Source organism: Ciconia boyciana, chromosome 6 (assembly GCF_034638445.1).
Source record: "Ciconia boyciana chromosome 6, ASM3463844v1, whole genome shotgun sequence".
In the NCBI taxonomy this organism is placed as follows: domain Eukaryota; kingdom Metazoa; phylum Chordata; class Aves; order Ciconiiformes; family Ciconiidae; genus Ciconia; species Ciconia boyciana.
Window position 1 is genome coordinate 10,243,935 of NC_132939.1, and position 22,953 is coordinate 10,266,887.

The 22,953-nt window shown below is 37.4% G+C and overlaps 1 protein-coding gene across 2 annotated transcripts in view; it reads left to right on the forward strand.

Moving 5' to 3' along the window:
• SPON1 (spondin 1) overlaps positions 1-22,953 on the forward strand; it is a 208,896-nt gene that overhangs the window by 70,171 nt on the left and 115,772 nt on the right. For both annotated transcript variants that reach the window (XM_072864296.1, XM_072864297.1), the window contains exon 6: positions 1,090-1,238. In XM_072864296.1, coding sequence (XP_072720397.1) covers positions 1,090-1,238 — 149 coding nt within the window. The remainder of the gene's footprint in view (positions 1-1,089; positions 1,239-22,953) is intronic.

Below are 22,953 nucleotides of genomic sequence, written 5' to 3' on the forward strand. Positions count from 1 at the left end.
CTTATTTCTGCTCAATTCTCATTTCAATTCCATCAGACTTCTCTAGCATTTTCTCCTTAAACTTTTACGTTTTTTTCCTTTTCTGTTCAACAAGACATGAATCAAGAACAGGAATCCTTTTGCCTAGCTCTACAACTCTTACACTATGAGAAATTTGAGCAAGCAAACTCAAATGAATATAGAAGCACCAAAATTCACTTCTTCACTCCCTTCCCAAATTAAAGGGAACCCCTACTAATGGTTGGGGTGAGGGTGGGGGAAGGAGACATGATACATGTATAATTTAAGTATGCAGAAGCAGAAAAAACAGCTATGTCAGTGCCAATAAGAGCAGTTCTTTACCAGTATTTCAAAAGTTTCCTGGAAGAACTGCTGGACATCATTTGCCCATGGAAAGCAAATGTTTCACCTCTGTTTCAGCAGGAAGCTGCTGGGGGAGGTTTCTGGCTGGAAGCCCTTTATAGCTCTGTGCTTGATAATGTTTGGGCACAAAGCTATAAGCGAAAATCTATAACATGGAATGATAGTGTAATCATGTTTATATCTACCTTTTGCTGGTAATCTGCTGTCACCACTCAAACACAAATCTAGTGGGCTGTTAGAAACCAGTATCTCTCAGTAAGGAAAAGACTTCCTGTTAAATCTTTGAGTGACCACTGAAGTCTTCCTTTGCAGGTTTCATCCTCAAAAATATTTCACATACAAACCTAAAATTAAAGGATTCTTAAACTTCCTGAATTCGGTGAAGAATTTGGTACTCGGTGAAGAGAAAATATACTAAGCCTATCTGTTTGGGGGGGCTGCTTGATTAACCGGAATACAATCTTTCTCACAATTTCTGCCTGTGTTATTATATCCAATAATTACTGATGATTTATGCTATATTTATGTAGTTCACTGGCTTGTTCTTGTTACTCTGAAGATACGGTGTATTGATGTAGTGAGAACTGACAGCGTGCAACACATGCAAAAGCTTGGTATTGGTGAAGACTGGGCACTTCAAACCTTTCACTTTAATAAAAAATTAGGAATTATGCTTTGAGGCTGCCTTGATGGTTGATTTTTTTTTTTTTTCCCCCCACCTGAAAGGACGCACCAACCACTGGTCTGCGATCATTGGTAGTTCTCACTCGAAGAACTACATCCTTTGGGAGTATGGAGGATATGCTAGTGAAGGTGTCAAACAAGTCGCAGAGTTGGGGTCCCCAGTAAAGATGGAAGAAGAAATTCGACAGCAAGTAGGTGTAATTTAGTGCATACTTTAAAAAATGCATCCTACCTTGGCCTGTGAATGATTTGTCATTGACAATGTCTGTGAATGTAATTTTGCTGGCCAAATTTCTGTTAAGCAGATTAGGAGATCTGCCTGTCTTTCTAGACTCATTCTTACTCTGGCAAAAGTTTTTGCCTGTGAAAGGACAAGTAAGATGTAGTATTCTGAACTTAGAAAATCTATGTGTCGTGCAAGGCATAAATCAGAGGTAGAAAAGTAAAATTCATCTTTCCGGGTTTAATCATGAAGGCACTTAGAGTTTGTTAAAGGAATACCTCGAAGACAGCAAGCAGCATGCCTTATTCCTTTTTGAAGTGGTGATTTTTAGTTTCTAGTATACTGTATTATTTATAATTTTTTTTTTCTGGTAAGCACCTTATTCGCAATTTTCTGCAGATTCATCCCAGTTAGAAATGCTCTTACAGGAGAGTGAGGTGATTTTTGTTGCTAAGCAGGAAAACTTTACACAACTGCGCTAATAAAATTTGATGAATCAGGATTATGGTTTAAGGGCAAATGAGCCTTTACAGTGTATCATCTTACAGGGGATTGATTCAGCTGAACAGAAATCAATCTTTCAAATAGTTTATAGATGACTTTCATTTTGTTACATCAAGGAACAAGCAACCAAATGAAACATACCAGGACATGGTGATGATTATTATTAGGAAGACTACCTCCATGAAATGTAAGGACTCTGGAAACTGAGCTCAGTTATAAGACAGAAAGAATGTAAATATTATTACATATAATAGAGCTATACATACAATTTTATGTAGATGTATGTGTGTGGGTAAGTGCATATATAAGCATAGCTGTGATTGCTCCACATGGGAGAGAAGGCAGAAATTGCCCCCAATGGCCTATCACCTTGTACAGACAAGACAGGAGCAGAAGGGAAACAGCATTCAGTAAGAAAAGTTAAAGGTAGAAAAGTTAAAGACAGATCTGGTTTACTGGAGTCTCTGTCTGATTCCACTTTCCTGACTTTCCCCTCAAATTGATAAAGTAATACAAGTGAGGAGGAGGCCTAGTCCGAGGCAGAACTTACCCCGTGGGGTAACTGCTATGTGTTAAAGAGACAGGATTTCGAGGCCTCCTATATAACACTTAGGTTATATACAGACTTACAGAGAGAGATACAAAAAAAGATTCAATTATATTTATATAGACAGTGTAGAACAACCTCAAAGACTGTTTTGCCCACAAGAAAAATTGTATAGCGAAAGGCTTTACATTCTAAATTTCATTTGCTGTTTTGTGATGCTTAAGTGTATATAATCACAGTACAAGAACAGCTAGTGTGTTTGACAAGAAACTCCCCAAACCAAGAAAATTAAAATAAAACCATCTTATAATTTAATATATTAAAGGGATACGTAAGGAATACGAAAGGGAAAATTGTAGCCGATTGATGCACGGACTCCAATCGAGGGGTAAATGGAAGACCCTTTATTGAACTATTACTACAGCTAAATACTTACAGCTATTACATGGCTTATATACTTTCTAATTGTTTGTACATGCGCTACTGAGAGAACTCTTATTGGTTTATATGTCTTGTTCACGCGTCCTTCATGCGTTCCTTCAGCTAATACGATTGGCTGTCTTTTCGCAACTTTGCAGCTCCTTTCTTCACAACAAAAAATCATGTGCTCGCCTATCTCTCTCCAATCCCATCCACTCCTACTCCTGACACACAGCCTCCTTCCCTCAGGCATAACCCAGACCCTCAGTACTTCAATCTTGTTAACCCTTTTACTCCTGCTATGCCTAATTCCTCCTCAGAAAATCACGTTGAATATGGTGGGAGATGTGATGATGGGTACGTTATTTTCTTTATCCTATAATAAACCTTTGGCGTACCTGGGAATAGAAAGTAGGCCTTGATCCCAGATAACTTGCCTTTGCATCTTTACTGAGAAGTGGCTGGATTTTATCCTAGCAATCCTATATAAACCCAGATGGATTAAAAATATAGCAGAGTATTCCATATACCGCATGTAATTCATCATTTTTGCTGCTTACTTGGGAAATCAAGATTTTCTCATAGTAGGTCCACACGAAATAAAGAAAATCAGCTTAATTAGTATCTTTGTACTAAAAAAGAGAGAATTTCTTTACACAGTCTTCACAAATACTTTATAAATAAGGGTTTGGCACATCTGAATTGTAACTATACAAAGATTAGCTCTGGTCCAGAAGCAGCAGGGGCATGGGGAGAGTATGGGATGAAGAGCAAGTAGAGGTGCAGTTGTGAAAGGTCATACCGAGCATTGGTGGAAAGAGGCAGTGAATTTGAAGGGAGTATGGCAAAGAATGAAAACCATGGCTCTCTCTGCTTTCCAAATTCTAGGTTCGTTGTCCTTCTGTGCCGTGTATTTGCAAAAAGGAGATGTATTTATACACTGGATTCACATCAGAGATGACTGTGACTTTTAGAGTACATAAAATAGCTAACTGGCTACAATTTCAGGGGCTGCTGAAATCGCACATGAAATTAATGAATGTCACAGTTCATTTCAACATCAGGCCTGTCTGACTGCATCAAACCTGCAGTAATTCCCCTGGTTGTCCTGGTTCACTCTGATGCAAGCAATGAACTAGTGTTACAACTGGATATTACCTAGAACAATGCAGTGTATCAACAAACGCCATAACATTTTTATCGAGTTTATTTGACTTTTTGTTTCTTTTTGTCATGTGTTTAAGCTGCACTAATATTTTTGAGAGATACTGAGGTAAAATTCTACAATCAAGACAGCAGAGCTAGTAATGCCAGGAGCTAATTTGCTGACATTTCATTCAGGCTTTTCTTTTTTTTTTTTCTTTTTAATCCCTTGCAATATCCCTGCCTGCCTTGAAATTTGGTAGCATTGTTTCCTTCCTCATACTTCCCAATCTACCTCAGGATCCATGTCCCCCTTTTCCATTTCTTATTCTACCTTTATTTCCCCTATCTGTTGTCCTCCTGGCCTTCTGTTGTGGGGTGGTGGGAAGATGCAATTCATTACAGTCACCCTCCCAAGCTGCTTTTGAGGTTTTTGAAAGCACAGGAAAGGCAATTTTTGTGCTTAATTGTGGTGCCTGGACCCAGACCTCTGTGCAGCAGCGTAGGGCTGGGGCCGTAGCCCTCGCCTGCAGCATGCCCACAGCAGGTAATGCCCTTCTTACACGGCCAGACTTGGGTTCGGACGTCTGCTGGGTGTCCACTGTGTTTTGTGGGCAGTTTCTTAGGTGAATACATAGGCACATATCTATGTAACCAGCATCTGTGTCATTGACATTATCTAAGGTGTCTAATGATTTTTATGAATTATTACTAAAAATTTACCATCCATGTATGAAACAAAGAAAAAAAAGCTTTCTTTAAACACAGCTTTGTGAAGAAGTGTCCTAACAATTATGTGTAACTAACTAAAGATTCTCAAGCGTGAACGTTTCTGCTCCCCATTTGACAGACTGCTGAATCATCACCAGCTTTTCTTCTTGACTGAGCACCTTCAAATGCTCTGATTTGTGTTGTTACTGTAAAGAGCCTGTGTGGTATTTTTGCATGGATGGTCCTGGGTACTGTAAACTTGCTTTGTAGTTTGTTTATCTGGGAGAAGTTAAAGGAACTAATCAGCCTTTTTGTTAAACTTTTCCTGGCAGCCTGGAAGGAAAGCCACAGCACATAGGAGTTTTACTAAAACAATCTGTCAAGTGGTTGATGTGTACAATAGGATAATTCACGCGTTATACTTCAGGGGTTATAAATGAACAAACAAAGGATGGAAAAGGAATTATGTGAGCAAAAGAATGTTCACTGACCTCATGTATCTCTGAAATATATTCGCCCTTTCGCTTTGCTTTCAGAAAGTCTGATTTGTCCAGAACCTGTTATTTGATAAACTGCCTGGACAGAAACAAATACAGAATTTGAAAGGGGAACTCTTCATCCATACTGTGATTGTTCTGTTTAAACAAACAAACAAACAAGATGCTTAAAACATGAATCAAAAAGAATAAAGAATAAATGTCATATCCTAGGCAGATGAAACAAGATTAAAATAGAGACATAGTCATTCCTCTTTGATTTAAATGTCTCACACCTTAAGAGAACTCATTTGGGTTTGCCTAATTATTTTAGGATAAATACTAAGTCATCTTGCCACCAATTTTTTTTAAACCCAGGATAAGCAATATTCTGTACCTTGCTGCTATCTCCAGGAAATGCAGTTTGTACTCTCTGCTTATTCCCTATGGACACATAGCTGACATTCTTACAGGTTTGGTTTAAATGCTCTCTGAAATGTCAGTAAGTGGGATGACTTTTTCCATTGTCTTGAGTGGCCTCAGATTAGAGCTGACTATACCTTCCAGGCCTCTGGGAAGAGCAAGTTCTGCTTTCCAGTAAGATGCTTGTAAATTTTTTGACACATGATAATTTAAATTATGTGAAGACAATTTATTAATTGAAGGTGAAACCTGAAATATCTGAAACTTTCTAGAGAATAACATATGTAATTGTTATGGCTCTATCCAAATGTTTATTTTTACAAAATAGTTCTGGTTTGGATTTTTTTTAATATATCCACGTAATTAAAAAAAAAAGCAAAGGGAGTAAAAATTAAAGTAATTTCATTGTAGGATTGATTCTGATTGATTGATTTTTTTGAGAAATGTAATTTCTGTATTTCAATTGAATAGTTACCATTTCATTACCTGTTTTCTAACACAGCACTATGTTCTTCCATAGAAAAATGGGGTCATTAGATTTTTCTGACTGAAGCTGGTAATCACCTGAATTACAAAGAGGAACCTGCAGTATATTGATTACTTTTTGTTATAGTGCTAGGCAAATTATTATTGTGTTTACGGAACAGCTCAAAATTTTGCTTTTTGAATCACCTGGTATTGTGTACTTATAGAAGTTAAAATTAGCTAACCAACCAGGGAGGTTCAACTGAGTTGTACTTGTGCTTGATGGAACAGCTAAAAATTCTCCACGAACACTTATGCTTCAGAGACCATGATATCCCTAACAATGTTTGAGAATAAGGCTATTTTGCACTTGAAAGCTGTGATTGCTGCAGAAGTAGTTTAGTCTGCGCTTGTTTAAAGAGCTAAAAAATTAGTGAAAACATGACAGCTTGGCCTTCATTGCAGGTGGAGATTAAAACATATACAGGATCTTAGATTATTTTGCCATGTATTACTATTGATATTTCCGCTACTATTGTTACTCATGGAAACTAGAAGAAGTTGTCCAGGTGGGATGTCTGCCTTTGCTTAACCAGACCCTCAGTGAATGGCAACATACCCACAGGGCCCCCTTCCTCCTCAGTCCCCAGGAGGGGATTTGAGTTCCCATCCAGTTTCCAGAGGCACCAACCTCTTTCTGTTGAAAAGACAGGAACACTTAGGAAATATTAGCATGGCCATAAAGTCCAATCTGAAAAGTACAGTCACTGTGCTTACAAATAGTCCAAAAGCCCTTTAGGTTTCTGTGCAAAGCCCACAGAGATTTTCAGTAGATTTTGGACTTGGTCTAACAGTGAACTAGTAAACACTGTCCCAGCATACTTTCTACTTTAGTTACAGCCTGACTGCATGTTTTTAATACTGTATTTAATCTAATTCTGGACAGATCAAGCTGCTTGATTGTAAATTTGTATCTAGACTTTTGTTTGCTCAGTTAGACTCCTCTACTGCTCTGTGCATACACCTCTGTTGTGAATTATGGTACTTTTTATGCCTTTTGAAAATGTTAAGTGGTAGATTTTCCATCCTTTCCTTTTGGAAGAATCTCTGGCATGTTGGTAATTAGAAATTTTGAAATGCCTGTTTACTATGCTAATTTTCTGCCAAAAAGAGATTGTTGTCTATTTATGTCATAAAGGGAAGCTTTAGCTACCAGTAAATGACTCATGGAACAGGGTTCAGAACACCTCTTCTAGGGTGGCTTCCATCTTTTAATAAAATTCTGTTGGAAACTGTAATTAGGATGATTCACAGTTTGTGTTGCTTTCTGTAAAAAACAAACAAGCAAAAACTGTTCATCACGATTGCATTCTTTTTTTAGTACTTGATAATAATAAAGATATGATTCTCTAATAAGAAATAAAGCTGATGTTGAATGCTGTGCCATTTTGCTCTTTGTGGCCATATGATGATTGCGGTGAGCATGATACTAATGTAGGTCAAAGTACAGCATTTATTTTTGAAAAGACACGTGTTTAAAAGGTGTCTTTTTTCTGACAACTATTGAAATACAAAAAAACCCCTTTAAAAATAATATTTAATTTTGTTTTCTATCTTACTAGTGACTTATAAGGTAGATACTTAGAGGTCACTTCTCTTTAAAAGGAAAGCCAGAAAGAGAAAATCAACTTTTTTCTGACGTAACAGTAAATAAATTGTGTTTTTACAAGTCCTTATTCTTCTGAAGAAAGTGTGGAAAACCCCAAATTTAAATTTCTTCACTGAGTTTTATTTCTGTAGGCTTATATAAACAACATAGTCACTGTACATTCCCATCAGTAAGCTAGTATTTGGTTTCAATAGTTACTGTAGTCTCTAATTGGAATTACATTGCAAAAGTTTTGATTGCTTGTGCAGCTGTTAAGCAATCATGTTTTGGCTTTAAAAATAACTACACATGTGGAATGTTCACTTTGAGATACCAAAAAGAAAAGAAACATTCAGCTATGAAGGTAAAAAAAAAAAGTCATGTCTTTTTTTTAGTAAAAACTTCACTTCCATTACAGTCAGAAAAACTATTGTTTTATTGGTGAAAATAGTCCCTGTAAATACTGGAAAATATGTATAATTTTTACTAATTCTGAATAGTACAAAGCACCTTCAGTTAGTCTAAAAGCCATTGAAGTTAATCACTCTTTTACAAAATCAAGCTCTGATGAATAAATATTAAGTGGCATATTGTTTCCTGGGCCAAAACATAAAAGATTCAACATACTTTTAATAGTTCATGCAGTCAGCCAATAAAAATTAATAGGAAAATTTGTGCTTATTTGAGTACTCTGAAATTGTGCTATGGATAAGCTCTTAATCATTAGAGCACAGTCCTTATGCCACAGTTACTCCATGTGTAGTTCTTCTATTTGCAGGATGGTGAGAGCTGGCAGATATTGAACACATTTTGTGCAAAATGTCCTTTTTATGATTGTGGTAATCTCCCTGGTTTAGAACACCAGGCAAATTATCATTCTGAAATTGTATTTAGCCTTGAGTCAAAACTTTAGCAAAATAGTGGCTTGGTTAACAGTGCTTTTTCAAGTTTTGTCAAGTTGCTTTTTGCCAGGTTTAGTAACAAGAACAGGAAAATGCTGTAAAATTACTGGAAACTCACTCTGTCAGTAGAGTTGTAAATCTTAGTGAAACATTCTGGTTACCATTGCTCATTTGGATTTGTGGTATATCTTTAATCCACTTGTATTAGTTACGTGCAGAGCTCGGCCAGGTGCCTTATTGTCATAGAGAACTGAAGGTCGTATCTGCGTTAAAGATCTGTGAAAATCAGAGAGAGAATTTTTGCGTTCGTGATCTAGAAACTGTTAAACCACTGTAGTTTTGTTCTGTGATGGATGGGTGTTTCCCTTGCAAGAAACAGCCTTTGTGATTTAACGTGACTGGTGCAGTCATGCCGTAGAGAAGATGACAGGCGTGTGCTATTGTTGTTTCAAAAATTCTGTCTCAATATACTGGAGTGTATGATGCATTGCAGGAAATTTCTTCATCTACTTAAAATTAGAAAATGCGTTTGGAAATTGTCATCACTGAACAGACTCCTGTTAGGACATTGTTTTCGTACAAAATAATGTCATGTTGACTTGCGCACACTGCATGTAGCTATGCCATGCAAACGTAGCATCAAAAGCACTTCTCCCTCCCTATGTTGAACACCTGGCCTGTGCTCTGTCCACGGACCAATCTCCGGTCTGCTCAGAAATGTGGAATTTCCCCCCAGTTAAGGTGGCCTCCAGTCCAACATTTCCATTCTAAAAGACAAGTCATTTTAAGGAGTGATATTCTGTCAATGTCAGGGACACTGGTACCCCTCTCAGTGCTGCCAGGAGTCAATGGCTGTTATAAGGGCAGCCGGGCTTCTCTCCACCTGCCGCTGGGAGAAGCTGCAGGAGGTTGTTGGCCAAGGTCTTCTTTCTTAACCCCTTTTCTCAGAAGTTGCCGACAATCTCCTGTCTTCCCTCATTCCTTGGCAGCTGAGGACTGCTGATTGTTCTGGTAACAGACAAGTAGAGATGATACTGGAAGAAAAAAAATCTTCATAATTTTTTTAAATTTTATTTTCTGTGCTTTTAACAGTGGTTACTATTTGATAATAAGTGAGGCAGCTTGATTTTTAAAACTTTAAAGTGAGGTTGCGAGCTCTCATCTTGCTTAATGAATTCCAGAGATTTCACACCTCTAACTTGTATGGGAGTCTTTGAAGTTTTGCCCTCTGAATAATTACTCATTTATTGATAGGAAACAATTTGCATAACCAAACAATGAATTAAGGTTTTAACAGTTAGTTGAATGGTTAGTTTCCCTTTCATTTATCTTAATTTGCCTTGCTGCTTATTTTCTTCCAATTATCACAGACCCTCAATTTCTAATGCAAAACAGGAAGAAATACAACTTTTCAGTAAAATCCAATAATCAGGTTCTCTTTGAATAAAAATCCTTCAAACAAGGTAGAATTCTTTCTGCAGAAGACAGACCCTTCAAGAAAAAAAAAATTAGGTTTAACTCAAAGACTAGTCTTTCCTCAGTGAATTCTGATGCAGGTCTTGCAGAAATGGGACCAAGAAAAATTCCTACCCTTTTTTAATGTCTATAATAGCTGAGAGGCCCATCAAAGCTTATAAAGATTTTCTCTGCCTCTTTGATAACTGCCTGGATTGCAGTAAAACAATGCTAGAGGAGGGAAACGGTTGCTTCTGCTTCTGGTAGATTCATTCATTTGGACAGTGTGCAATAATTTTAGCTCTCTAGTACACAGACATAAAAGTCAGTAGGAAATGTCATCTGTTCAAGACAATATGATTGGATTGCTAGACATTATTTGCTAATTTTAAAGTCTTTTAAAATATCTTGCCTTTTCATTTCCTGCAGTTAGATTTTATCATACTGTTCTGCTGTCACAAAATTATTACTATCCTGTAGCGGATTCATCCAGTGGAAAGATGCGGTGAAATGACTTTCAAATTATTTCGTTTCAGTCTACCATTGTAGTATTTTTAAAACATTATCACTTCAGATGCATTGATTCTTCTTGTGCTGCTAATACTGAGGGATAAACTCCATCTGATAGCAGAAGTTCAGCACTCCTAACACCAGACTTTGGTCAGAGAAATCAGTCTTATTACTTGCAACTACTCTGTTTTGGAATGGCAGCTCTAAATCCTACCAGGGCACAACAGATGCATTTGAGGAGCGACTCTAAGGCACTCAGGAGCTGTCTTACAGCAACACAAGCAGAATGTTAAGTAACACAAACTGTAGAAGAGCTAACACCAATAATGTCAAATTGTTTGACGGGCGTGTGGAGCAGATGCTTAGGCTCCTCCTCCTCTGGGAGACATTGTCTCAACTCCTGTTGACTTCAGCGAAGTCTGTTTTTTAAGGGTCAGAGTACCACTAAAAATTAAATTAGGGAATAGTTGACTTCTCTCTGAATACTTTCATCTGCAGTGGCTTAACCTGTGATTAAAATGCAGTGGCTGCATAGCCAGTGGCATTCAGCTGCCTATTAAGGACGTGCTGCAAACACTAAAGAAGTGCCTGAACTCTCATTAGCAGCATTTGTCAGGAACCACAGGATCTTCCCCTGCTTTCTCTCTTGTTGCATTGTAAATATTGTTCAAAGGAACAGCATGATATAACAGCTGAAGCTGAAGAGTCCTACTAGCTCATTTGACTTGCAAATGCTTAATTATTCAGATAAGTTTTCAACTTAAACAAAAACTAAGGAAAAAAACCCACAATGTCAAGTTCATCGTTCCGACATTAACTTTTTAGAGTTTTTTTGTTTGTTTAGGAGCCTCAGTTCAGAACTGTGTTACTGTGATTATATCAAATGCTTATTTGCACCTAAATTCCAGCAGAACACTCAGAAAAATACCACGTACAAATATCATACATACTTCAAAAACAAATGTGGATGCAAATGTATGACTGTTACTTGGCCTGTGTCATTTTCGAAGACAGCTCCTCTCAGTTAAATATCTGGATCACAGATACTGATTTCAAAATCTGTTTATTGCATTCAATGTGCAATGAATAGGCATGTTCAGGTATTATGTTACATATGTATTAATATGTAATGAATCAACTGGCCCAAGACATTGAATAGGGAGGTTATTAATCAGTCATTTTTTCAACTTTTCACTTAGTTTTCTTAGATTGCTTTTCCAGTCTGAATCTGAAAGGACTCTAATGTGTTGTAGTTTACTTCAGTTGAGAACAGAAGCAGGGCTACTTATTTTCAGGTGGAGGAGAGTTAATGCTGTTGACTAGTCTTTAGCTCAGGAAAGAATGACATGCTTGCAGATTGTACATTTCTTTGAAGTTCACCGGTCAAATGTTGACATAAAATAACATATGAAGGAATTTAGGAACTGTAATATATACTGCGACCTGAAACAGATTCAAGAGTTAACACAGGGCTCAGATGAAAATGTCTGTTACCGTCATTAATTTCTGGTTACAAACTCTCTGGATTCCTTTTAAAAAGATGTTATTGGATTCTCTGCTGCTCAACTCTCTCCTTTGAACATAGCTCAACTCATTCATTATATTCTTGCTTCAGTCAGTGATATCTTCAAATAAATACCATTACTTATATCGTGGGCTGTATTCTGCTATTCCAAGAACATTCTGTGGAAAAAAACTGTACAGACGTTATTGGAAAGGAGACAATCAAGAGTAGAGTGGAATATTTGTTACCTGCATTGACCTTCACCAATATTTGATGACAATATTGTAGCAAATGATATACAATATTGGGCTCAAAAGTAGGTATATTGATAACTAAAAATATTCTATAGAAAATGTGTTTTCAAATAATAATTTGGAAATTTATGTGAGATAGTAACCTGTATCACAACGTGTAAGTCGATGCTTTACCAGGATAAACACTGAGTACCTCAAATGCTTATTTTCTTCTTCATGGGTGAAAAGAGGCCAGCACTGTACGCAGAGTGGTCTATGAGGTGCTTAAATAACATATACCTTACCTATATTGTAAGTCATCTAATTTGGACAAGTCAGTTTACTCCTCTTATCATATTTTGTTTTATACCATATTGGTCAGTCTTGGGAAAGGAAAAAAAAATGAGCCAAGTGGCTGAATAAATTATTTTATTTACAGAAATGGAATGCATCTTAAAATTATTATCTGTGCTATATTCCCTATAAGTTGGTAATACTAATTTAAATGTTGAGGATGCAGTGATTTTTGCCCCTCTCCCCTTCTTTTATAACTGACTTTTTGAATACTTTCAATACTTTAAAAATATCTTATTTAAGAATAAATACCAACATAGAAAACAGAACTCGTTAAAATAGCCTGTATTTTTAAATTTCATTGAAATATGGAAAGGAGAAAGAGTTTATTAAGCATTTTTTAATTATAGACTAAAAATACACTTGGACTACGTAGTTCATAAAGTTATTTTGATACACAAACCAGAGAAATTATTGATGTTAGTTGCAGGTTTGGGGATAGGTTATTGAATATCTGACAGACAGATGTGCCTATAAACCAAGCAAGGATTAAGTGTGAGTGCATTTGTGCCTTATGACATTTTAAATTGCATGGTATGAGATGGGATTTATAGCTCCTATTTGGATATAAATTCCCATATTAGTTGACAGTGGAGTGATAGTGGAAGAGGATGTATGATTTCTTGAAGACTATCAATTTCAGCATACGTAAATCAGAACTGCATCTTTTCATTTCAAATATGCTTATTAATCTATTAACTGTACCTACTTTTTTCAGTTTGAGAGAGGATTCTTAATATGACAGTATGGGGAACAAAGAGAGGGGAAATGAACAGTCAGTATTTTTGCCCACAGAGGAAGAAGTTATAACTTTGTTCATTTTTTATTTATAATGAACGTAATCTTCATTTGGCTTTGTAGTCATGGAGGTTGGGGTCTACAAAATGATGCTTTATTATTTACGTTCACGTTGCTAAGAGGAAGAAGCTGTGCTTTGGGGCTGTGCAGGAGGTTGAAGGCATTAACATGGGCAATGTACATTCCAGCTAAAATTTTGTAAATATATCTAGTCACATATGAACCTAATACAATACTGATTAATATCTACGGACTCTTTTCAGTGGGCTTTTTCTTGTTCCGTACATTCATGTTCTAAAATGTCAAAATGCAGCATTTGCTTTTAGTGTTCTTCCAAATCAGTTAGGTCAGTTCAAATACTCATCTGAATCATCACTGTTATTCTATCCTCACAGCTTCAGTTTCTCACAACAATTTTCAGAACTTAGTTTGTTACATGTATTTTTTGCTTGCATCCCTCTTACAGCTGAGAATGGGCCTCTAAAAGCAGTTTTCCATAACTGCATGTAGTGCATTCTGCTGAAAACTTCACTATGTGACTTTTGTGCTTTTAAAATAAAAAACAAAGGAATAAATAGATCTTTGTCATCATTAGTTTTAAAGAAATGTATACAAAGGGGAACATGTGTGTGTATAAAAATGTGTATAATATACAGACATATATGGCCATAAAATATATATAGTTTAATGTTTAGACATATGAGAAGGCTGTTGATAATAATTTTCTTATCCGTGTACATCAAAAGTCTGTAGCTAGCCATACATATGTTACAAGAGATACATCCACTACCTAAAATCAGCTTGAGCATCACCAGCTTTTCCTCCTGAGCCATTTTATCAAGGGGCTACGCTGCCATTGACTAATATACAGCCATGAATAGTAACATTCTGTTTTCTTAAAGCACAAGATGCATGCATGCATCTCCCTGGTCTTTAGATTAAGAAAGGCATCCAAAAGTTCTTAAAAATAATTTGCAACCAAGGTCTGTTGCTATCTCTTCATTTCTCCTTGGCTTGAAAAGCTACAATGCCGCAAATAAATGAAATCTCTTGGTTATTTAAACTATATGACAAGAATATGTGCTGTAATACGAAACAGCTTGTGTTGATGGCAAATTGAAAATGCATGATTTCTTTTTAAGTATAGGAGTTTGAATCCCACACACAGACCTTAGAAATGTAGTACAGAAGCTTTTTCTTTTCATTTTGCAAATGGAAATGCAATTTTTCTACATCCCATATAAATTCACTTTAATAATCACCCCCTAAAATTAAGGTTTAAAATTTTGCTATGTCATTAATCAAACAAAAATGTTTCATTTGAGTTATATAGGCAAAGAAATACCCACAGTAGACACCTAAGATATAAAAGCTGTTGGTAAATTATCTGTCAACTGCCATTTTGGATATTTGCTGTTTTGTTTTTCTTTTTTTCTTTTTTTTTCTTTTTTTACACAAAAAATTGGGTAGAATTCGTGAACATGTGCAATTCTGCTGTGCTTTTTCTCCCTCCCTCCCTCTCTTTCGTTCTCTTGTTTTCCTGTATGCTCATAGATGAGGGAGGAAGAGAGACTCAGGAAAGTACAGACAACCTTCATCACTTTTACTATAGAAGTGTTAAATGCTAGAATATAATCTAACAGTATTATCTAAGAATCTTTAATTGATTTAATTTACATAACTTGCAATGTAGGAGACTCTGTGTTTCACTGCATCAATATCTAATGCGCATTTGCCAGTCCATTGTCATTGTCAGCCCACCTGGTTCCACCCGGGTTTAGACAGCTCTGTCACAAGCAGAGCTTCAGTGCTTTTGCTGCCAGTAGCAATGGTGTTGCCCCAAAGCTCCGTATGATGTTCAGAATGATGTTTTGATCAGACACAAGCAATGCAATGAGTTCAGAAAACCCAAGACCCGAGGTTTTGTAGGCGTCCTTTTGAAGTGGACATTTTTACAGATTACTGCTTATATTTTGTATGTGCACACATTAATGTCTGTAGGCGAATACACTCAGTTCATTCTGAATTTTACATCAGTTCAGCAATGTTAAGAATGTGAAAGGCAGGTTACTCCTTGATTATTCATATAATACCAACGATATTCATGTTTCTTAATTCAGTCAGAAGCCTGTCTATGTGAAAGTCAGTGCAACTTTGCACACTTGGGACTCATCTGCCTGGGGCAACTTTTGGATTTAAGGATGGTTTGAGTTTAACAGACAATAGTTATGCTGCATTAACCCCCCTGGTGGAAACTGTTGTTCTGGAGAGGTGGCTTTCTTGCATTTTAGCTTAGTAATATTCCAACACATTGAAAGCAGCTAAACAAAGGAAGAAAACTGCACAAAAGAATCGTAGCGCAGAGTAACAGTCCTCATAGGTGATCTGTTCTACGCTAGCTCGTTGAGGCTTTTGTAGACAAATTCAAAGTTATAAGGGCATATCTATAAGAAGATAAGAATCCAGAGTGTCCTGTCGTGAGAGTTACTGAGACATCTTTCCTTGAAATTACTGCATATAGTATCAATGTTCATTAGATTCAATTGAAAGGCTCCTCATTACTTTAATGGGACTTCACATCCTCACAGCTGGAGTCCTTAGTTGGTTGTAGTCCCAGTGATTTCACTAGGAAAATTCTGTAAACTTTCTTCTTGGAGTTAATGTGTGGGTTTGGGGCATGCAGATCTTTTGGGTATGTCATCTCATGTCACCTCACAGGACACAGGTCTAAATTAAAATCAAAATTATTTAAAAAGAAAAACCCTTCCTACATAAAATTCAGATCTGCATTTCAGAGTGAAAATCCAGGGGAAACAACTGCCTGCTTTTATATGGGATACATAGTGTGTTTGTAGTTAGGCAGAAGCAGAGTTTATTTATATGTCTGTCTTTACTTACCTTGTTCCTTTGACCAAAAATTAGTGTCTCTTTTGTTTGTGGAATCACGTTTATACTTTTGCAGTACCTTCAGAAGAAATGCCACTCAGTCTCAGCACTTCTGCAACAATGTTAAGGAAAGTAGATGGAAAAATTCATTTTCACGGAACAAAATAAGGAGAAAGCCTACCGTGTTCCGTAGGTACACAGTTGTTTTAAATGCTTCCCTTTTCAAAAGTTAATTACGTGATTGCTGCATTACTTAAGAAATGAGAAGAACGTATCTATAATGAGCAGAATCTGAATAGATTTTTAATGCATCTTTTTTAGCTCTCCTTGTGGCTAGGAGTGCTTATTGAGCTCTTCATTTACAATAGATTACTGCTCCTTTTTTAAAGTACTTTCCCACTCTCCGTAATTGATGTATTAGTATATCCCCTAAGCATATTTTCTTGTTAGTCTTTACTGCATTAAGATTAAGCAGAATGGTCATTAGATCATAAAGAAGTAAAATATTCACTTCGCTACTTACTGCAAAAAATCTGCTATTATCTGTCAAATATAAAGATTAACTTTGCCTTCAGGTACATTTTTAATGGCCTTTTAAATATAGCCCTGAACCAGTGTAACACACAGTAATAGATGAAGAACTTTCTTCATCAGAGGAAATATATCTTAATTAGGTGTCAGCCCCAGAATTTTTTGCTCGGCTCATGCTCTTAGCTGTGAAAGATTTTTATCCATGTTTATCTGAATTCATGACACAGTTGTAACACAGGTTAAAATTAGGGAGGCGATTTGTACTTTATTACTTGCTATAGACTTTTTAATAGGTTTTAATTAAAATGTCAAAGATCATATTCTATATATATTCCTTGTTCAAATAACAGTGGAGAATATGAGTTTGTAAAGATATGAAATAATCCAATTTTCAGTGTGCAAGCATAAATTGCATTTGCAAACAGGTGTGCAATCATGAAACAAAACCAAAATTTTATTCTTAGAAATTTAGTCTTGCAGAATGGTGTGTGCTTCCCGTATTCACTACAGTCCCTCATGACTTTTCTCCACTGCTCTTTCTTTCTAAGGGAGAAAAAGAGAATGTTTCAAATGGTGAAAGTAATTTTCAAAGGGCATCAGGGGAACACAGAGGACACTTCTATTTTATGATTGAGTCCTAACAGCTACAAAATATATAAAATATATGCAGCAGCATAACTGCAAAGCTCTTCTTGCCAGTAATGGTCATGTTTACTATCCATCAAACTAGATGAACTTTGCAAAAGAAATATGGTATTAATGACTGATTAATTTTATCAGGAGCAATAGCAGTCAGATATATTTTATTGATTGGTTCATTATTAATGCTGTCATGGCTCCAAAGTCACAGTGTTCACAGACAACCAGAGAAGTATCAATATTCAGTAGTTTTGATAGTTACTGACAGGGAGACCTCTCCATCAGTGCTTGGTTCTGGGGCATTTCTGACTGCCCTGATATTACTGAAATCATTTAAGATTTGGCTATCATTCAGAATTGTAATGATAAGCTTTGGGATATTCTAGGTTATGTTTATTTTATTAGTTTTTTTAATGATGTTGCTAATTTCTGTAACACTTAAGGTCTTCCGATGGAAAAGCCCTTTTCCCAAGAAGTCTGGTGTGCTATAATGGCATTCTATGATTTTATTTACAGGAATTAGCAAAATGATGTGATATTTCATCCATTTTAAAAGAACTAGTTTTTAGTAAAGTATTCACGGAAAGATTAAAGAAAATGGTCATTTTGGCTTTATAAACTGAAATTATAGTCAGCAGATGTTGTAAGATACCTTATTTTAATACCAGGTATGTGTTTGGTTAGTTAGATTAAGGCTTTAATTTTTTCAAGTCAGAAACTTAGCCTTTAAGGTAACAATTCTTTGCCATCAAAGCCACCAGTTTCTTTCAGTAGTGCTTTAGTTTTGTTAGCTGCAGATACCTTCCTGAGTGCTCCTCCCGGATCTCCGGGGCTGGGTCAGCTGCCCATACTAGCAGTTCAGTTCAGGTGCTGATCTGCTCTCAGCACTGCTGCCTTCTCCCAGTCTGGGAAGGAAGGTGCTCTTTTCTACTTGACTCGGTGTTTTGACACATCTTTGAAGTTTGGTGTGCCTTGTCATTTGATTGGGAACACAGCCCCTGTGATGCTTATAGGAAGTGTTATTTCTTCTTTTTATCGGTTTTCCTTGGGTGAAAACATTCTTACTGACACGTCCCTCACTCATTATGTAAAGCAGGTAATTAGCTGATTACTTGTGCTCCACTTAGCAGCATGATTGGATATGTGTCACTCTCGGCAACGCTGTAGAATAATCTTCAGAAAAGGGCAGTTTACTCAGAAGATGCTCCTCCAGTGTCACCTTCAGTATGCAGGAAGCCCTTCTTGCTCTCTGCTGGACTCCTTGAGTGGGTCCCACTATCAATGACTGGCTCTTCTTTTTATGGCATTGGACAATTACATCTACCTGACCTAAGCCTGTCGCTGTGGCCCTGCCTCCCCTCCTAACCAAAGGCTCTAACAGAGCTGCAGTAAGTACCCTTGATTGCCTCAGTGGAGCTCCACTGGAGACAAGGGCTGGAATTAAATTAACAATAAATAATTGATCCTTTGACACTTATCTGTAGATGTTTTTTGCCAGCCTATACGCAGTGCAATGACAGTGCCATTTCTTATGTATTTGTTGTACAAAGTAGAGGAAATTAGTTCCTTACGTGTTCAGTCTTGCCTTTACTTTTCATCTCAACTTTCCTTCTAATCTCCTGTAATTGCACTGAAAAGCATTTTAGTAAACATACATCAACTTTTTCTGAAATTGTTTTCCAGGCTTCTCTTAAAGAGCACCTATGTTTCAACCTCTCCCAGATTGTATGCCATTATTTAGTCAATTCTTCTGTACTTAATTTTAGGACTTCCCGAGTTTATAGGGTATATATTCTTTTCTTTAAATAGCTGTTCAAATTAAGTGAAGGAATTCAGTTGCAGGCCATTTATTCATCCATAATGTTACACGAGAAAATTTTTCACCCTTTTTTTTTCTGTGGAAAGTATAATAAACTAGCTTGTAAGTCCCTTGTCAGTTTTTATTTCTGCCTTCATGTCTTTTTAACATCTGTTTCAGGAAGACCAGGCTTTGTTTCAATTCCAGTATTGTTTTGGCCAGTGTATGCTGGAAAAAACATTGTGAAGCATTGTTAAATTTGCAAGTAAATTATGCAAATTCCTATATACTCCTAATATGTTTTAACTGTCCAGATATTAACTAAAACCCCTAACCTTTCCCATGTGCTGGTGACTTTAAAGAGAAACAAAAATAGCAATACAAAAAACCCCAATAAATAACAGTTAGATGAATTGCTTTTCATGTCTATATGCCGTAGGTCTGTTATCTGTTTGATAAAGCAGGAAAAATATATTGCTCTTTACAGAAAACATTAGAGCTTTGTGATCCTGTAAAATTTTATTTTTTAGTAGCAGAAGAGATTGGGCCTTGTCCACCTAATACAGTGCTGCCCTTGTGTCTGAAGCACCCACAGTCAGACTTCAAGTGAAGAGAAAAATCTCTGGAATAAGGATGGCTGAGAGGAGCCATAGCCTTCTCATCTGAATGTTTATAGCCAAAGATCTGATTTTTGAAAATTAGAAGACTTTCAGAAGGTTAGATGTTGCTGGTGTGTAATAATGTAAATTCTTGTGGATATATGAGTGTATTGGGTTTGTGTGGCAAGGCTTTGGTAGTGGGGGGGCTACAGGGGTGGCTTCTGTGAGAACATGCCAGAAGCTTCCCCTATGTGCGATAGATTCAATGCCAGCTGGCTCCAAGACGGACCTGCTACTGGCCAAGGCCGAGCCCATCGGTGACGGTGGTAGCACCTCTGGGATAACGTATTTAAGAAGGGGGAAGAAAAACCTGCGCAACTGCAGCCAGAGAAAGGAGTGAGCATATGTGAGGAAACAACCCTGCAGACACCAAGGTCAGTGAAGAAGAAGGGGGAGGAGGTGCTCCAGGTGCTGGAGCAGAGATTCCCCTGCAGCCCATGCTGAAGACCATGGTGAGGCAGGCTGTCCCCCTGCAGCCCATGGAGGTCCATGGTGGAGCAGATGTCCACCTGCAGCCTGTGGAGCAGGTGGATATGCCTGAAGGAGGCTGTGACCGCGTGGAGAGCCAATACTGGAGCAGGCTCCTGGCAGGACCTGTGGCCCCACGGAGAGAGGAGCCCACACTGGAGCAGGTTTTCTGGCAGGACTTGTGACCCTGTGGGGACCCACACTGGAGCAGTCTGTTCCTGAATGACTGCACCCCGTCAAAAGGACTTGTGCTGCAGCAGTTTGTGAAGAACTGTAGCCCATGGGAAGGACTCATGTTGGAGAAGTTCGTGGAGGACTGTCTCCCGTGGGTGGGACTCCACAGTGGAGCAGGGGAAGAGTGTGAGAAGGAAGGAGCGGCAGAGACAACGTGTGATGAACTGACCACAATCCCCATTCTCCGTCCCTCTGCGCCACTCGGGGGGAAGGAGGTAGAGAAATCAGGAGTGGAGTTGAGCCCAGGAAGAAGGGAGGGGTGGGAGGAGGTGTTTTAAGATTTAGTTTTAATTTCTCATTATCCTACTCTGATTTGATTGGCAATAAATTGAATTAATTTTTCCCTGAGTTGAGTCTGTTTTGCCCGTGACAGTAGTCGGTGAGTGATCTCTCCCTGTCCTTATCTCAGCCGCCGGGTCTTTTGTTATATTTTCTCTCCCCTGTCCAGCTGAGGAGGGGGAGTGACAGAGCGGCTTGGTGGGTGCCTGACAGCCAGCCAGGGTCAACTCATCGCAATGAGCTAGACAGTAGGCCTGATTGCTATCTGTTGTTTTCCTCTTAGATGAGCTTGCTACTTTTCCATTAGACCTAGTGTATGCCCAAGATGTTTTAAAGGATTTAGAAGAAACAGCTACAAATATAGGAAAATAAAGGGAAAAGAATGATGTCCAGTTTGGGATAAGGCAGTAGCTTTGCACCTGACTGCGCTTGACACTGCTTTTTCCTTGGGATAGTCGGTTATGTCCCCTGAATCTTAGATACCTTTTGGAAAAAAGAGGTTACTGGTACTCTCTTTTCTCATTACAGTGTTAGGAGAATAAATTAAAATATATTCATTTAGTACATGTTGGTGAAGCATATAAAAATGCAGGGAGAGGGACTAGCTTATAATTTTTTTATACATTTTGCTTAACTGATGATATAATTCCTCGATGTCATCATTAAGACAAGAATTGTTTTCCCTCAGTGATGTCCAGTAATATTTTCTATTCACAGAAGGATCACCTAACAGTTTCAGAGCACTTTATTTAATAAAAGAAACGTCCTAATACTCAGACAAGGTAGAGAGTTTTTATCAGTGTAGAGTGGTTAAGTGCCTTGCATATGTTATAAATCAGTGACTAAACTGGGAATTAACTTTTGGACCAATTTAAGGACAAATATATTTGTAAAGCTTTTCCTGGTTGCTATGTAGAAATTCTTCATAATCTCCATCAATAAGTATTTTTATGTTGATGTCCCTCCATTGTGTGTTATCTCTAGACTGAATTGTGAAAGAGGAAAATTGTGTTCCAGTTTAAAACAAAAGCTAAGTCAAAGGGTCTTTTCTTTGGCCAGTGCCTTTGAATAGTGCTTTTGACTGTACATGACTTTCGGGGTTGCTTCAAACTAAACTCTTTAATTATGAGGTGATGCTGAAAGAGCTATATTCAAAGCTTAATTTGCACGGAAACTTGATGCTTAAGAGTTAATGAGAATATTAACTAGCAAGATAGGATGGGTAATGTAGAATCTATTTTGTTACCTTTTTTTAATTAGGTCACAGAAAAGTGGCTTGACGACTGTTTAACGTAGAAAACTAGCAGTCGTGATTCCTTGGCTCCGGTAGTGCTACTGCATCCTGCAATACTGGGCACTGCAGTCTGTCTTTTGATACCTGTGACAGACAGTCAGTCTGTGAATTGACTGTAATGTTAGGCAGAACATGTATATGTTGTGACAGTTAATATTTTATGTGCTTTTGTAAAGCACTTTTAGAATATTGTAAAGTGCTTTTGATTTTCAAGAACGGGAACATTTGTGCTGTTACTCTTCATACCGCAACCCTATGCAGGAGGAGGCTGACAGTGAAGGAGAGATAGGAAGGACTGGATCATTTGAATGTTTCTAAGGTGAAAGGCAAATCATTTGTTCATCATTTGAGGAGAAACAGGAGATTATGTAGAAATTAATTAGAATCCTTTTAACAATTTTGCCCTTCTGCAAGTGCGGATGACAGGAATTTGACCTGTTCTTTATACGATAGCTGACTCGATGATACTGCCTTCATTTCTCTCAGTTTGTGAGGCATGAGAAAATAAGATGGGTTCCAAGCAGTGGGATAATTCTATTTTCTTCACAGTGTATGAGAAGAGAAAGGCTGCCATGTGTTGATGAGATCATCACTTTAATAGCAGCCATTTATCTCAGAATGCTCTCTGGAGGTAAACACAATGATCACTTTTAAAGTTAAAAGCATAATTCAGCCTGGCTATTGGCTTAATTCTGTTCTTATTGAGATGGCTTGGTTCAACTGATCTATTTAAATGGTGAAAAACGCAGCAGACTATTTTTTCAAGAATGCCTTTTATACTTGTTTTAGTTTGATTTAGGAT